The sequence below is a fragment of the Desmodus rotundus genome, chromosome 5, assembly GCF_022682495.2.
Source record: "Desmodus rotundus isolate HL8 chromosome 5, HLdesRot8A.1, whole genome shotgun sequence".
NCBI lineage: Eukaryota > Metazoa > Chordata > Mammalia > Chiroptera > Phyllostomidae > Desmodus > Desmodus rotundus.
The window spans coordinates 101,767,630-101,786,812 of NC_071391.1; the positions used below are offsets into that span (position 1 = coordinate 101,767,630).

Consider the following 19,183-nt stretch of genomic DNA (forward strand, 5'->3'; position numbering starts at 1 on the left):
CTCATTTATTCTCATTCATGGAACTAGTTCATAAGAATTCTTTGAAGCTTTCAAAATTAAATGACCTTTAGGTTACAAGGCCAAGGCATGATGTCAAGATTATCTAATACCTATATTATTATTCTGAAATATTTCAGAAATAACAAAAACCATTTGGGAATACATCAAACAGAAAAACATAACAGAAGAAGCCCACAGGGGGAGGCTCTTTCACTTTCCATGACAGAACCATGAGCTTCTCTCTGTACCTCAGTTTCCACAGCTATAAGTTAAAGGGCAATATTAGATATTCTCAGGAGATCTCTTCCCCTGGGGAGCAGAAGTGGGGGAGTTGAAAATGTATAATCTGCAAAAAACAACAAAACCTCAAACCAGATACTAATTTATGATCACTGGTACAGAAATATAGCTTGTTACTGGTTTTGTTGTTTTTAATAAGCATTAAAAAACAAAATACAATTAACCAATCTATTTATATGTGAAAATACTTAATTTCACTAAAAGTTTACCGCTACAATAACAGCTATGTCAAAGTTATTATTTCATTATTTAAAAATCATTATGATGCAAGCTTTTAGAAATTAAGTTACTCTTACCAAACCAATTCATTCTTACAGGAATTTAAGCACTAAATATAATACATATTTTACATAGTCCAAAACTTCAACAACTGATAAGGTCTACACGAGGAATGAATATTGAGAACCTTGTTACTGTTTACCTAAAAAATATCAGTTAGCCATACTGAAATCTAATTTTATAAAAAATACTTCAAGAAATGTTTTCTATAATGTTATACTTACTGTAACTTACAAAACCTGATCTTCCCGAAGACTTTTATATTATGAGAATTTAGTATCGATCAGAATAACAACGACGGCTTAAGAACAAAACGATCAAGCATTGGTTGTTTATTAAGAAAACAATTTTAGTAAGTATCTACCTGTGTCAGTTACAACAAGTGCAGACCTGCCTGTTTTCATTTTTTTTAACTTTTCCCTTCCTGGAAAGATACCACTACTTTGTCTTTGTAGGGTATTGACAAACTCAGTAAATTCACACTTCCACATTGATATGTGATGCAGTCTTGAATGAGAATAGAAATCTGAAATAAAACTGCAGTCTGAGGGTCTGGATGGCACTGAAGGTGCTGCCTTGCTAAGAGAAGGTACTGAAGTGCTTTTTGTGCTTGAAGGCCCCTGAACAGTGGAGTGGTGAGCACCATTTATTTTAGTGTTCGTGTGCAAAGATGATAATGAGAAGGAATTAGTTCTGTGTGGATTCCGCAAAGCATCTGTGTTCCCGGTGCTTTGTTGCAACAATTGCACACTACAGTCTCTGAAGTCGGTGCTGCTTTTCTCAGCCTTCTCTTCCTCCTGGGCAGAGTCTGGGGAAAGCCTGTTGGCAACACTGTTGCCCACAGGCACCCAGCAACCCTGTGTCTTTAAGGCACCATTAGAGCTATGCGTGTGGCCATTAAGAATGGCAGGGCTGTCTCTGTGAGGCGGAATTCCGTTTTGTTTCCTTCTTGGAACAATCTGCTCCAGCTCCACAAAACTAAAATCGCTATTTGCATCTTCTTCATTCCAACTGTTCATTCCATTGACTTTGACTTCTTTTCCTGTCTCAAGCTTCTTAATTACGTGGTTTCTAAAGCAGAAAAAAAAATGTTCTTAAATTAATAACGTCTGACTTTTAAGCTATAACAATTTTTTCATTTAAACATTGTCTTGGTGATATACACTTTCATATTTCCTCCCCTCAAATTAAGCCGCAAATTTTATATCCTTTTTCTTCCAACAAAGGATAATTCTTTGCTAAACCAAAGTAGCAAGGTCACTAGGAAAACTCCAGAATATTAACAAACTTAAAAAAACTCATTTTTTTAAAGCTTCAGACACCCTCCAAAAAGATATACAATAGAATCCTTTAAAGGTTAAGAAAAATCCAGAACTATTTTCAATTACTTTTCCCACTAAAAATGAACTGGAATCTGTAAGCTCTAAATACACAGTTTGTAGCACAGTGTCTGGCATGTACTAGGTAGGCAATAAATATTTGCTGAATTAATGCAACATGAACAACTCCCCTAAAAATGGGTAAGACACTTTGAGTTCTTAATTCCTACTTTTAATTTTAGGTTTATATAAGGCATTTTTCAACACATTAAATCCAATACTGCTACAACACTGAGGCCAGTATTAGTTTCACTCAGGACAAGACAGACCATTTTCATTAATCCATTAATGGGGCTAACCGTTGCCCAACTGTATAAAAAGAAAAAAAAAAACGGTCAATGTGTATGGGTAATTTGGTAAAACTTATACCTAGAAAAATGAGGACACTTGCCCTATTAACCAAGGAAGTGGAGTTTCATTTCTAAGAAAAGCACAATTAGATGCCAAGGTGGTCCAAGGCAATCTGGACCAAGTTTCTTGATGACAGGTTTATAAACTCAGGACCTATGACAAACGTTATGCTCAATTCACATCCTGGCTCCTCTAGATGTTTGCTTGGTTAATACTCTGTGTAATAAAGACAAAATTCATCTGTACTCACAAAAGTCACCTAATTAAATAAATAAAAACCTGAACTACGGAGCAATAATTCATTCTCGGAAATGTCCATGGAATTAATCTAATAACATTTTCAGGCTCCAAATGAGGGTACCTGGTTGGTACCAGGGCGTACGTGTGATTACCACAGTATTCCCAGGCTTCATCTAAAGTCCCTCCCTAATACCAACATGGTATACCAGTAATGGCTGTGTGAATACACAGAAAAGTCACACAGGTCAGATACAAAACATTACCACCCATTTCTGGGTTGGCTCTGGCTGACCATCTCTTGGAATATGACAGCCAACTCTGAGTAGGTCCAATCCTCACAGATGATCACGCCAGTGAAAGGGAAAAGGAAGACCAACTGCAAACAATTAAAAGAGGACGGAGAGAAAACCTAATTTGTTACATGTCAGAGGAAGGCTGGCCCCTGAGCTACAGAGAGAAAACAAGGGAGCAAAAAGTCACACATAGCATTTCACAGAAATGTATAAAATGTATTGAACATACCAAAAAATAAAGATCATAGTAAGCAACAAAAGTTAGAAAACTCTCAACATCTATTTTTCTGTGTCACTAATATTAAGATTCTTTACATCTTTACCAGCAACATGTGCAATGGAAATACATACATTGTCAAGAAAACATACTACAAACATACATTCTTTCTGTTTTTTGGTCTAGACAAGTGAGTATTTACAAAGTAGCTGTACTGGAAATACATCATCAGTAAACATACATTTATTAGGCAACAGCGTAAAAAGTATTAAGAAGTAAAATCGATTAAGTACATTTTTCCTAAAATTGACCAAAGTATTTAAAAAAACACATATAGTAGTCCCCTTATCTGCAGTTGCACTTTCCAGTTTCAGTTACCTACAATCAGCTATGGTCTGAAAATATTAGATAGAAAATTTCAGAAATAAATAATTCGTAAGTTTACATTGTATACTTTCCTGAGTAGCCTCAACAGAGGCATTTTATAATCTCATGTCATAAGGGTGAGTACAGTAGAAAGAGAACATATCCACTTTTTTTATTACAGTATATTGTTATAACTGTTCTACTTTATAACTAGTTATTGTTAATCTCTTACTGTGCCTAATTTACAAATTAAACTTTATCATGGGTATGTATACATAGGAAAAAACGTAGTATATAAAGGCTTTGGTACTATCCGCAGTTTCAGGGATCTACTGCGGGCCTTGGAACATAATCCGAGGATAAGGGAAGACTACTGTATCAATTTGCTACTTTTATTAATGTGGGCAAGAAAAAAACACGAAGTTATGTAGTCAAAAAGGTCTTCTAGTACTACCTACTGTACACATTCATGGTACTAGAAAAACGAAAAGTTTTAGGTAACATGAAAACATCTGAATATGCTCATAAATGAATACAAGTTAAAGGACAAATAACAACAACAAAAACTACAGAAGGCAGTGATATTGGATCCTCCCAGGTTAGACTCTTGGTCTTTTGGCAAAGATATATCCAACTCCCAAAGCAAGCAATTTAATAAATAAGGAGAAGACTGATGATGATAATGAACCAACTGACACACAAGTTAAGGTAACATACCAATTGATTATGAAACCAACTTACCCAAGATTATTGCAATTAAAGCTTAAATCAATGTATTTTAAAAAATCACTCACATGGAATAAACTCTAGATTCACCTCTAACTCGGTAACATTTAGGGTGACCAACTAAATTTTCATTGATATAAAATATTTATATATTTAGAACTGTTCTGAATTTGGAATTTTTCAAAAATAACCTGGGAATGCTAACATTTTTGTTAACTGTCTTTCCATGCACTGCATAACAAAAGTATAGCTGGCGTAGTTAATTCAATTTTTGAGAAAGCAACATTCTAGTGTGGAAATACTTACTTTCAGAAAAATCCATGAAAATTTTACTTCTAATAACTTAAGATCCATTAGTTTAACATGGGAATCTAAAATGACTAAAAAACCTTTTCTGTTACATTTATGAAACTCCTATTTATGAGGATATGAACTCTATGAGGGCAGAAGCTATCATGATAAAAATAATTTTTAATTAACACACCCACATACTTATTTTGGTATGTTTAACATAGATGAGTGGCCAGGTTAATAATTGTTTCTATCTTCAGCAGAGTAGGAACCACACCCACTGCTAAAAAACCAGCTTTACAGCATCACCACTCTAGACAAACTTACACCCTGTTGTTGAGCTGTTTGGCTCTATTGCTTGGACCGGGCACTGGGTCCTCAGGTTTGCATACAGGATTGAAGCTGAGACCTTTCTGCACAGTGGACTGCTTGCTGTACAGCTGATAGGGAATGTAGGACAGGAGTCGGCCAGCTTTGATACTGCAACAAAAAAGTAACACCATTGTAAGAATTCAATACTTGGGGGAAATGAGCTTCATGAAAAATCAATGTTCTTAATTGATGATGGGAGTATTTCTGCAGCAAGCCATCTTTCTTAGTTTTAGTTCTTCTCCCTCTGTCGTAGTCTTCCTAATACAATATAATTTTACTTAAGCATTGAAGAATGACTTCCCACCCATGGAAAGACACAAACTGAGATTTTAAAAATCAGTGGCCAACAATTCCACATGAGAAAAAAAAACTATACAGCATGGTAAGTAAAACTGCAGGCATGGAGTTGAACTAGTTAATGTTTTTATCTTGACTTTAATATTGACCACAATTTCCCCTCAAATAATTGTACAGTCATAAGACTTTCTCGAATCCCATCTCACATTTTAAGTTTTCCCAGAATAAGTAAACTGGATGAGGATTCTCAATTTCTACAATTCGTGTTAGGTAAGTCTATTATAAATGTGAAAAACTGTAAAATTTTTTTAAATAGGACAAAAAAAGAACTGTAAGAGTAATAAATAATTCATACTATTTTAATTTGTGTAAGAGTGACAGAGACGAGGCCACATGAGGATATGAACTGTGTGAGGGCAGACACTATCATAGCTGTCCTCTTCCAAATCAAGTCCACTAGATGTCTAAGGTAACCAGGAAACACCAGCGCTACTGAGAACTGTTACAATGCTAGGTGGGACTCCCGTATTAACTGACACTCAAACTGACACCTATTCCTTTGTACGTCAGAACAAAGACTAGTTTGATTAAGCTGTCTTAAACTTTTTGCTTTCTCATAAATTGAGTTATATATGGTTATTATACCATTTAAAATATCATTTTCAACTTAAACTTTAAAATAGCCAACCAATATACTTAGGCTCCTTAAGTATCAGGAAATATTTCTAAACATCTCTGGTTTTAAACCTCAACTGTATACTAAGAAAGTCATATTTTAATTATTCAAGAAAAAATTACTATATAACAGACAAAATATACTTTTCTTACTGTCATAAATCCAAAAGTTTTCACATTTAATTTTCTCAAAGGGCACTCCACAAACCATTTTTTAAGAAAAATAGCCAACATGTAAGAAATGACTAAATTAGCTAACAAAAAACAATTCAAAATACTGAGTTAACTGTGAACACAGGAAAACAGGGATGATATATGCTAAAAATGGAGCCACATAATGTTACAGACTATGTCCTTTATGTAATTATATCAATATATATTTAATAATTCTATGCAAAGTACCTAAACTGTGTCCAAGTGCTAAAACTACTAACTTACGATGGTAAAGAACATTCTGTGACATATCAATTTTCATTTACCTAAATATTTACTATCAGGCTAAGCTCCTTTTATCAAGATTACAGATTATATTCAAATATTAGGGTCAAAATGCTAAAATTAGACCATGTATTAATTTACTTTATTCTTTATCAAAATTTTCTTCCTTAAACAGTTGGTTTCAACCGCTTATGGATCTCTCTTCTTGTGGTATTATCTATCTCACCTGTGTCCCCCACCACAGAAGAGAAGGTACTTAATAAGTGAAGTAGAACCCTAACCTTAGCCTTCCACCTTTTCATCACATAGAGCTATAACCAAAGGATAAATAGAGAGTGAAACTGATGTTCCAGTTGCACACTGACGTGAAACAAAGGGCGATGAACAGAGAAACTGCCCTATTATCAAGCTAGCTCTCCCACTCCACTGACACAGCATGCTGGGGTGATGAGTCTTTAAAGGTGCTCTCTATGGTCAACACTGATTATACACAGTGTAAGATCTTCTCCCACTCCTAATAAGAGCCATGTCACCCAGAACTTAGTCTCATATAATTAAGTCCATGGAGACTGATAGAAAATAAGAGCCAATTTCAATACTGCAAGGTCTCAAATCAGACACCCTCAGAGACACCTAGTAAAAAGAATTAAAGCCAAATGCACCATACATGTTTGACAAGAGATCCTTTTTAATATGAAGCCCAAATCACTATCTGTAAGTTATATACTCTTAATTATCCCTACTTATTCACTTATTTATCTATATATATACAGACAAAAATATTATCTCAAAGTATATTTTTAAAAGATCTTTAAAAAAATCTCTCAGGGATTAATTGCTAATAGTTTCTAATTTCACTGCTTATGCTGGGCACAAAGGAACTGTACCTACCTACATTTTCTACTATTCTTCTTACATTAAAAAGAATCAGATATCAAAACCAAAAAGGAGCTTCATTTTACCAAAAAACTGTCTCCCTGTATACTGAGCTTTCCATGTACTACTCTACAAATGAAAAGTATATTCTGATATAAATCAAAGAGTTTACGTTACATACAATGGGTTAGGCACATATTATCTGCAAGTGAAAACTCACCTATGTTGAGAAGTCTTGATTCTTGCTTTGTCCTACAGCCCTGCCCCACTAAAGTCATCTCCGAAACAAAACTTTGTATCTAACAGTTCTCTAAATTATTTCCTATTTCTATCAGTTGACAATGAATTTACACTGACTGTAATAACCAGATTTTGGGAAATTTTACAAAAATTAAGATACAACAAAATCATCACTACATTAATTGCTATTCCACTTTTTCCTCTATATTATAGTAACAGCACTTTATTTGTATGAAACAATCATGCACATCAAATGGGTTTATGGTTCCAGTCAATGTCCCAGTTATCCTATCAGAAAAACGTATCTAACATTGGTATATGCACCCAACCATCTATTCAGGCATCTATCTTCTTTGATATTCAAAAGTGGATTTAAAGCAAGAAAGAATCTAAGGATGTGCTAAGGAAAAACTGAGCTGTTTTTGCCTATTCCACCATTAAGTGAAAGTCATCTTTATGCACCAAAATTAAAATTCTCTTTGCCCCACCCCCACTACCCAATACTTTCCAACCACTCACCAAAACACCATAGCTCAGAACAGGAAATTAGCAGGTACAAAAATATGTATAAGACTTCTTGCTCTTTCTCCTACAGGGTCCATATTGTTTTTTACACAGATACTGAGAGTTAAGTTATTCACTCTTTAGCTCTTAAAGACCAGGAATAATTTCAAATAAAGTATTACCTACAAATAAAATATTACCTAAAAGTCATTAGGGAGTAGTCTGAAATGTGTTTGTTAGTTAGCCAAGTAAAAATAATTTTAGAAGAATTCTGTAGTGCTGTGAGAGAAAAATGTAAATGACACCAAGATTAATTTTTTTAAAAAGCCAAATCTGTATCAGAAATTAGTCATGCACATTTTCTATGAATAAACTGAAGCAAGACACAAAAACACAAGAGAAATGAAAAAGAAAATCATGAGGTAAAGTTGCAATCAAGTTTTACTTGAGTTAAATGAGCTCATTATTTCCATCAAATATAATTAGAAACAAAGCTTTAGTCCATATGAAGTATGAGACCTTCAGAGTATCTGAGTATATGACAAATGTGCTAACATATTATAGTTTGGAAGCTAAAAAAGAAAGGACAAACTGTACTGAGCATCAGTTACTAGAAGACCCAATCAGTTGGCATGAATTGGAACAATGATGACCACATTCTACACTCACAGCAAAACCGTTAAGAACCTAACCATAGGAGGGTGGCAGGTTCCCATGCTAAAAAGACTCAACACAGAACAATAACAAAAACGTCAACCTGTCATAACCTAGGACAATGTTTTTAAACTGTGCTCCATGGTACTCCATGGCTTGATGAGGCAGTAGGGTGAATCACAGCAGCTTCTCGTTAACTACTGTACACTTCATATCTCGATAAAAAAATTGTCTGAAGAAGAGGAGTGTGGTAAAAATTTGAAAATCACTAACTTATACTATATGCAAGCATAGGATTTACAAGGCAGAGGTTTCAGCAAAATACTCTCATACCTTACACTAATGCACACAGGACTTTCCTGCCCCTTAGCAGTTGTGGTCCTATAATCATACACATGTACACTGACTCAGGTTTCATGGCACAGACACCAGGGGACTCTAATCAAAGCAAAGCAATCACCCCACACACTTAGAAGTGGTAGTTGCTATTTAAGCTGTTCAAATTAAAAATAAGAAAGCTAATTATGGAAGAGAGTATCATGCATCATCCATTAAATAGCTAATAAAATGTTAAAATTTTAAGTATAATAAAACCTTATTAAAACACTGCTGAGGAGGAAAAGAGATAAACAAGACTGAGATTAGAGTGTGAAAGAAAACAGTACTTTGATTTAATCAAAAGGATTCCATGCTATGATATAGTATACACTGGACATTTATATATTTATGTATTAAGATATGCCCAGATTGATCCATTTCCACATGGGCCAATTCATCTTTAACAAGCTTAATTAAATGGCAAAACGCAGGCCCAAAAAGGAGTCAGAAAATCTAGACTCTGAATCCTGCTGTGCTTGGGCAAATTGGTTAACCTTATCAGACCTGCCATCTCATATAGCAAAGAGGCCATATAATCACAATATCCAAACTCATTTGTTATTTAAAAACAGATGATTAAGCTTGACTTCAAACTAAAATACAATCTATTAAAGTGAATTTTAAAATTTACAACTGCCACAATTACTTCTTCTATTGTATTGGACTGGCCAAAAAGTTTTATTAGTGTTTTCCATTCGTTTGTTTAGTTGTTAGTACTGCTTAGTTGTCTTTAACTTCATTCTAAACAATTTTGTTCGACTGTATTGTGACAGGTGCCATAGCAGCAAGCATGAGAAAAAAAAAACCCCATCAAAATTGGTGAATTTTTTTGCAGCCATTTTAGTACTGAAGATGGAAGAAGATGCAAAACATTTTTGGCACATTATGTTTTATTATTTCAAGAAAGGTAAAAACACAACTGAAATGCAAAAAAAGATTTGTGCAGTGTATGGAGAAGGTGCTGTGATGGATTGAATGTGTCAAAAATGATTTTCGAAGTTTCTTACTACTACTGACATTTTGGCGAAATAATTCTTTGCTGTGGGGATGAAGTTTAGCAGCACCCCTGGCCTCTATCCACTAGAAGCCAATAGCAGGAGATGGCTGACATACTCAAAATACTCAAGTCAATAAAGTTATTGGTGAAAATGAAAAATATGTCTTTCGTTTTATGGGAAAAAGTAAATGGACTTTTTGGCCAACCCAACATTACCTCTCTAGCTGCATTCAGGGCAAGAAGGAAGAGTATTCATAAAGGAAACGGCTGTCATGAAAAACACCATTTTCTCAGCAAGTCAAGTCCTACCCAGTAAGAGTCCTTTTCATCTCTACTCTCCTACTGTCAATGGAGCTATCCCATACCCCCCAAAGCCAAACTAAATAGTCTCTCATCAAAATTCTAGCCCTGGTACAAGGACAGGACTGGAATGTCTGTATGCAACAATACACAGCTGACTCTGGGATGATCCTAACTTCTTATACTGAAAACTTTCCAATCTCTTTTTAAGGGATGGGCCTTCAACAATCCCCTAAGGCTTAAAAAACCCTTAATCTATAAAATACATTTGGCTTTCCAGAAACCAAGCACATTTTTTTTAAATGCCCTTTTGCCCTGGCTGGACGGCTCAGTTGGTTTGAGCGTCATCCCGATTCACCAAGGTTGTGGGTTTTGAACTCTGGTCAGGACACATACAAGATGCAACCAATGAATGCATAAATAAGTAGAACAAATCAATGTTTCTCTCTCTGAAAATGAATACATAAAAATTTTTAAAAATTTTAAGTAAAAATGAAACACCCTTTTGACCTGTTGGAATTTACTTTTTAATACTAGTTAATATTTTTAGAATAAAAATTTAAGAACAATTACTTCTTACATATTATAAATGTACAATATGCCTGGAGTGTACTAGTTTGCACAAATTATTTCTAATTCTCACATAACCATAGCAGGTAGGTATTAACCTTCTTTTACAAATGAGGAAATGAAGTTCAGAATGACTACATAACTCTTCCCACAGGCTTTCCCACTATTCTATGTTGCCTCCCACATAGAATCTGTGCTGCTACATCTGCTATACGAAAGAACTGAGCAATACTAAATCTGCTGATTCATGCTTAATTCATTAAAACTACTGACTAAAAAAATAACAAGTTTGTTTCATTAGCACTGCATAATATAATACGACCACTCTTATGTAATATCTATAATATATTCAAAAAATTATGATTTTAGTATTTTCACTTTTTAAAAGTATTTTTTATTGACTATACTATTACAGTTTTCCCAATTTCCTCCCCTTTATCCCCCCTTACCTTCTAGCACCCCCCCCTCCACTTAGTTCATGTCCATGGGTTGTACATATAAGTTCTTTGAGTCCTGTTTCCTATACCATTTTTTATCTCTCCCCATCTATTTTATGCCTACGAATTATGCTGTTTCTGTCCTGTACCTTTTCCCTCCTATTCCTCCCTCCCTCCTCCCCACTGAACTCCCTCTGTGTGATGTCCATTTCTGATTCTGTTCCTGTTTTGGTTGTTTGCTTCGTTTTTGTTTTCATTGTCACTTTCAACTTTCATAAATCTAGTCACTCATGTTTACAAGGTCTGTCCAGAAGTTATCCAGCCATTTAATATGAAAAAGAGACATTTATTGAAGAAGATACAAGATATAAGAAACATTGTACATAGGACAGTGATGACTCAGTCCCTTCAAAGTAGGAACCTTGGAACCTCACATAGTTCTCCCAATTGACATCAGCTGTCCTGCTGTATTTTCCTGAATCTCATCAATGGTCTGAAATCTCTTCCCTTTCCAAGGTGATTTTAGTTTTGGGAAAAGCCAGAAGTCACAGGGCACCAAATCTGGGCTGTAGGGGGAGCTGAGTGTCACCCGGGTAATTTGATGTTTTGCCAAAAAACTTTGCACGAGATGTGATGCAGGAAGAGGTGCATTGTTGTGATGAAGCTGCCAATCACCAGCTGCCCATAGCTGTAGCCTTCTGAATCATCCAAATAGTTTCCATGGAGAAATGTTCAAGCTTAATGCAAAATCTGATGCAGATCTGTTGCTCTACTGGCTCAGTCATTTTGAATGCAACAACCACACAGTGCACATGCTCACTCAACAGGATCTGCTGCCCCCACTGACTGGTACAGTGAAGACATCATTGTTCACAGATATGCAATCCAGTTCACTTCCCTTGCCTGCCAGGTTACATCAATGTCCTGCAAACCATTCTTGTTATATTAACAATGGCTGGACTTTTTCCGGACTAACCTCATATAATATTATTGTTTCAAAATATAAATCACTTAAGCTATGGCTCCGATGTTCCAGATAACATTTAAATTTAAAATGCCAATATGAATGGCTACCACTGATTTACAACAAGTCAATTCCAAACAGGGAGCACTGCCTAGCCCTTAATAGGTACACAAATATCTGCCAAATGACGTGCTTAGTCAACCTCTTCCTATTACCACTTCCTGCTGCTTACCTACTTCATTGTCCCTAATTCCTGGTAGCTGAGGTTCCAAGAACACTAATGTAGTACTTCTGATAGGATGCCAAATTTTATGGCCATCTGAATTATCAATGTGATTTTATAAAGAATACAGCAGTGTTGTTTAAGACATTAATTACTTTTCACCACCCTTAAGTTTAGCGGCAAAGTTACTGTCTATAATATAATAAAATGTATTCCAATTTTTAAAACTTATTAATTAAAAATTAAACTTACCTTTCCACAATCCATTCTGGCCGAATTACTTTTTCCCCCTTTAATTCTTTGATTTTAGCAGTAGGAAGGTTGGTGGCAATAATGTGTGTGGTTTGGGATCTGGAATAATACACATGGTACTGGCCTCCATGCAACATCATCAGCTTTCTCAATTCCTCAGCAGAAGGGTCTGTAATGTTAGTATTAAAATATATTAAGAGTTTTATATGTAAGAAAGTAGAACCCTAGCAAAGTAATCCCTTAAACAGGCCATTCAAAGAACACATCACTGGTTCACTTTCTCCTTTACTATGTTACCAGTAAACAAAGTTGGGAGCTAAGTAAGTCACAGGGTGATAAAGGTATTGTGCTTTAGCACATCCTCTTCCCTGGCTGCTAGAAACAGTCCACCAACACAGACACATCTACTGCTAAGAGGTTTGCCTAGAAGAGCAAACTGGGATCTCAAATAATGAATCAAATACTAACATTAGAGCAAAATTTCTTAAACTCTGGACCACATTTAGCTATATGACCTGGATATTGGTATCTTATGTTTAAAAAAATTCAGAACTATTAAGTCATTTATGAGTCAGTTTAGAGAGACTCCAACTAATCTTACAGCTCCTTCAGAATACAGCAGGTCCCTGAATAACATCATTTCTTTACTGTGTTAATGTGATTCTACAGGAACTTAACTCCTGTTTGTATCAATTAGCCTATGGTAAAATTGGTTTTGTTACCTGTCATTTCACTTAAAGTCACAGATCTTATTGATGACATTAAGTGAGGACTTACTGTAATACAAGAGTAGATAAATTGCTCATATATACTATGTGCAGACATGTTGCAGGGCTTACTAATAGATTTTACTCCTATAAAATAATTTTAAATTTTATTTAAGAATATATGTTAAAATAATCTTAGTTTCCTAATATGAATTTTCATCAAAGGCAAAAAATAAAGTCCACCAATACAGAAAAATAAATTACAGAAAGAGAATATTTTTCAATTTTTTTCAAAATATTTAACTATTAAAAAAGATCTCAGGGAATTAATGTAGCTTATGCTTTCCCATAAAAAGAAATGTCTGAATCATTAAAGTTATAACAGGCATTTACTACTATCATATTAAACTAATTATTTTCAATAGCTTTTCTATTTCTTTCACCTATTATCCTAATAAAAGCTCTAAAACACACCTGTCCTAGCAACAGCTACTCCTCAGGGACAGGGAGGGTGGGGGGTGTCACAGGAGGCTTATGTATTTACTTTGTTACTCAAGCAACAGGTCCAAGTATTTAAATGAACACTTTTCTTATAATAACTACCTAATAAGGTGAGTTTTAGACTTTTGAAGAACTAAAAAACTGACAAAGCACACACAGATATGCCAGGTTAATTCTTGATAAATTCCTATAGTGTAGAATTTATTTGATGTTACTGATTACACATTCTGACACTGCCTGATAATGGAAGCCACATTTATTTAAAACCAAGATTTCTAGTAACCTTATCAAAAGCAGAAAAAACATGAAATCACTTTTAATATTTTTATTTAACCCAACAGATCCAAAATATTATTACTTCAACATGTATCAATATAAAAATCGGGATGTTCCACGTTGTTTTTTTCATACTGAGTCTCCAGAACTAAGTGTATTTTATACTTACATCACATCTCAATTTAGACTAGCCACATTTCAAGTGCTTAACACATGTGTCTAGTGGCTACCAAATTGGGCATGGTACTAGAAAGAGAAATGAAACAACTTTTAAGTAAAATTAATTCAACAGTCATAATGGGAAGGTTTTCAGGGGTTGGGGATCACAAAAACTAAGCTACAGCATCACAATGATTTAATGTACAATTGTCGAAATTAAACAACTATCCAGTCAGGAATCTATACTTTATTTACTTTCTTTCCCTAAGATTAAAGCAGTTGGCTGCCCTTATTAAATAACAGTGAAAAGTACCAACTTAAAGGCTAGATGCAATGCAATAATAAGATGGACAAACATCAAATCCAATAAAAAGCACAGAAACATAAAAAATCACCTTACAAGTTATTCTATAATTTTCCTAAACCAATTGCATTAAAATGACTGAAACAGGAAGCAGTGGGCTGCCAGGAACATATCACCTTTGCACACGCATACTTGTAAAGCACTCTCCCCTCTACGAGTTGCTCTTTGAAATCTAATTACTGTAAAAATTTAGAACTGGAAAACCTGGAGAATTTATTGTCCTTTTTATGGGATGAAGTTAAGGGGGCTCCTTCAAGTTCAATTTTGAAGACTCGAATATTTTTCAGTGTGAGCGAACCATGAAAACCAATCTATTAAAAGGTAGTAAGATCACATAAACTATGGTGTCAGACTGACCTGGATTTAATTTTGGCTTTAACATTCTTTAGCTGTGTGACTTTGGACAAGTACTGAACTCCTTAAAGCTTTCTCCTCTTCCTTTACAAAGAAACAAGTAAGGCTACATTAAGTCTGGCACATAGGAGTAGTTAATATAAAATCTGTTATTATTAAGTATGAAGACATCAGAACTCCTTTCAAGTAACGTGTATGACTTGAGACTCCTGCCCTAAATCCTATAAACGGTGGAAGACAGTAAATATGCTGACACATGGTGGCCTTCAAACAAAAATTGCCAATAGTGCACTAGGGCCAGCAGCCAGGAACCACTCCATCGGCTCAAACAGCCTAGTATACATGTGGTTGGTGGCTCTCTTATTTTGGTGTTTTTTTTTTGAAATTTTTAAAATAGTATTTCTCTTTGTCTCTATTTCCTCAGCAAATGAACATACTCCCAAATTATGAGTTCAAGAGAATATAAATGATAGCTCTGAAGATTTGCATAATAAATTCAATTTTGTATTGAACTCCCTTTAGTTCAGCAGATGTGTGCTAATTAGAGAAAACCAGGACAGAGTATTCAACACTATGAAATCTGTGAGACACTGAGTGGTGTGACCCACACAAGGGACCCCACCCTCTCAACCTACTACAATAGTTACTTTTCTTCATAGTACTGATTACAAGCTGAAATTATCTTGTCTATCTGCTTACTTGTTTATCATCAGATATCCCCCCAGAACATGTGCTCCCAGATGACAGGAAACTTATCTGTCTTACTTTGGTGTATCTGGCACAAAGCCGGGGCTCAGTAAGTATCTGCTGAATTGATATCCCCAGTGCATCAGACTCCTGTCTGGAGTTTACTCCTTTTGCAAAAGGAGTGCAAGTACTTGAGTATACCAATTCTCAAAATATTTACTCAGTCTCTCATAAATTAGGCCATACAGCAGACTACTAAGTTGGACTGACCGGATACAAATTCTAGCTCTATTACTTGACGGTTGTATGGACCTCAGGAAAGTTAACTTAACTTCCCAGGCCTCAGTTTTCTCATACGTAAACTGGGGATAGTGACAGTGCATCAGAAGGCTGCTGTGAGATTTAAGAGCCAAAAATTATAAACTGCTAAGAAAAGTGCCATCCACATAGTGAGAATTACATCAGCTATTACCAGTATTATTATTAGTATTATTACTATCTTTTTCAAAGGAGGAAGATGGAAGGAAATGTCAGGGCTGCTCTCAATTTATAAAGCATCAATTTTTTTCAATCCATAATCCCACCTACAAATCCTTCTCTTGATGCCCACACATCAGTAACTTTTTTTCCAGAAGGTCCTACATGTACCGGCAAAAAAAGAAAATGAAAAATCAAACAAACCAAAATTATATTCAGGGAAATGCTATTCTCCAAATCTTTACAATTGGTGGTACCCTAGAAAAATGTCAGCACTAAAAGAGCTTTTTGACATCAAATAACTATTTCATTTCCCACACTGGAATAAATGAGATTAATCAAGTTAAATAGACTGGACCAATCCACATAGTAAATAAAATTATTTAACAACTTATGAGTGTAAAAAAGGCAACTGAATCACCAATAAAAATCATCACCACAGATTATATCGCTGACATTTTGGTGAAGATCCTTTAAGTAAAACAGTGTCTCTAAGGCTTGGTGGCTCCCAAAGATCACTTTACTAGGAATAAAAAAATATAGCACTGGTTCTAAAAATAAAGATTTTTAAAGGGACATGACATTTAAAGTTTTTTCAAATTTTTTTTCCTTGAAGTTCTACTAATTTTTAAGCAAGCAAATTAGCCTTGGCGTCTCAGTTAGTTGAGCATTGTCCTGTAAAGCAAAAAACGTTGTCAGTTCAATTCCTGGTCAGAGTTCATGCTTGGGTGGCGGGTCTGAGAGGCAACCCATCTATGTTTCTCTCACAGATTGATGTTTTCCTCCCTCTCTTTCTCCCTTCCTCCCACTCTCTCTAAAAATATATAAATAAAAATTAAAAAAGAACAAGCAAATTATTGTTCATTAACACACTTAATAAAGTTTCTTATAAATGGCACCAATTTTAGGCAGATTAACAAATCAAATATTGGAGAGATAAAGGTAACTTTCCAAAGTCACACACAGCTAATGGAATGGCCACCATTCAGGTCTAAGTCTGTGTCTCCCAAAACTCATACCTCATCAATTCAACTTCATTAACAAGATGCAACCCTCGATAGAGAAGACTGGTTTCAAGTTGCACGTTAACACTGAATGTCATGACATCTTGGGCAACTGACTCATCTCACTTAGCCTGTTCCCTCACTGAGAAAATGAGCGGTAGACTAGATATTTAAGATCACTCACAAAGCTATTGTACAATTCTATGCAATAAACATAGAGCTGCACACTAAACAGAATTTAGTATGTAATTCTATGCACTAAAATCATTATCTTCAGCAAACAAAATTTGAGGACTTGTTCAAAAGTTTGTAAGAGAATGCAAAAAAGGTCGTATCATACCCAATTTTATGGATAAACAAACTACAGGGGCAGAAAAAATGTAATGGAGAAAATACAAACAAAACCTATATATATGCAAGATACTGGAAAAGGTAGGTCCACACTCATACATCTCATTATCTAAATAAACTACAATGTCTTATCCACATAACAGGTATTAAATTAAGAAGTTTAAAGTCATAGAATGGAAAGTACTTAAGGCAAATATTGACTCTATTATGACCAATATAAAACATGTGGTACAAAGGAAAACAGTGAACTGGAGATCTGAAGTCCTGAGTTTAGTTTGGCTATGCCATAATTAGCTGGGTGACACTAAGAAGTCTTCTACTATGTGCTTTAGTGACAGGGTCAAATGGGATGATTGTAGCATATGACCTCTGAAGATTCCTTTCAGACCTAAACTATTATAAATCTATTTAGTTTCTGGACAATTCTCTTTCACTGGCTCATATTCCATTATAAATAGGTTCCATGAGATCAAATACCATCACAGAAAACAAAATCAGTATTACAAAACCAACACTACAACCCATCAAAAAGTCAGAGTGCTTAGATGACATGGTCAAAATAAACTATCTTTTATGACGTGTGTAGTATCAGAACCCCTGCTCAGTTAAGTTTAACCTCTATGATGGAAGTTCTATATCTGACAGTATTACATGCTAATACTCTTTGTGAATAGAAGGCCAAGATTTAAAGATTTTATTTATTTACTTTTAGAGAAAGGTAAAGGGAGGGAGGAAGAGGGGAGGAAGAGAAGAGCAAAAAAATCAATCTGTTACCTCTTACACAACTCTAACCAGGGACCTGGCTCACACCCAGACATGTGCCACGAACAGAATTTGAACCAGTGATCTTTTGGTTTGCGGGACAACACCCAGCCCACTGAACCATACCAATCAGGGCGAAGGCCAAGATTTAAAGGGTCTTCACTTCTATTATTTTCTTAACAAGCAATATTATCACTTACACATATGTATTCATTATATATTTGTGTACCTATACGTACACATCCTAAATGGCCTACGTCAACTCCCAAACTGTCTATTAAAATACCAGCACAGACTATCTAAGACTTTTGAAAGAAAAAAAAAAAAGTGTAACTAATCTATCCTTTTTATTTACAGCCTCACTACTGAGGCTAGGCAGCAGTTTGAAACATGATGCATGAACAAGATACTCAGAAAATCTCTATGACCACACAATTTGGTAATCATTTTTACTAGTAATAATCCTAAATATTTCATATAGAAATTTAAGATTAGTTGCCAGTTTCCCTAAGCCATTATTTTAGCAAAATATGATTTTTAAAGAACTACATTGTAACTGGCATCTCCTGTTACAGAATGCTTTCATACATGTTTACATATAATGAAAAAATAAGAATAAAATTTTGCACATGACAATAAAACCTGAAAATATTTTATTTCCTGTAGGCAGTAGACACTTATGCATGTCTAGTACAGTAAATAATATAGTCAATCTTATTAAGAAACATTTCTCTTTTTGCAGAGCAAAATATAAATAAGCAAAAAGAACTGGGAAAGAAAAGTAACATTAATTTAGTGCCTATTCCTGTCAGTATTTTATATACTTTATCTCACTTAATCCTCCCCATCAGTGATTCCAATATGGGAATTCAACAGTACAGTCTCAGCACAAGTTCTCTGTGAGATTAATTTCATTTCAACA

General features: G+C 34.8%; 1 protein-coding gene across 5 annotated transcripts in view; it reads right to left on the reverse strand.

Annotated features, from left to right (window-relative positions):
- REV1 (REV1 DNA directed polymerase) overlaps window positions 1-19,183 on the reverse strand; it is a 95,617-nt gene that overhangs the window by 36,351 nt on the left and 40,083 nt on the right. For 4 of the 5 annotated variants that reach the window (XM_053925216.2, XM_053925213.2, XM_053925212.2 and 1 more), the window contains 3 exons: window positions 12,620-12,788; window positions 4,770-4,922; window positions 944-1,650 (listed from right to left, as the gene is read on the reverse strand). In XM_053925216.2, the coding sequence (XP_053781191.1) occupies window positions 944-1,650; window positions 4,770-4,922; window positions 12,620-12,788 (1,029 nt within the window). The remainder of the gene's footprint in view (window positions 1-943; window positions 1,651-4,769; window positions 4,923-12,619; window positions 12,789-19,183) is intronic. The other variant, XM_045204769.3, reaches the window with a different exon arrangement.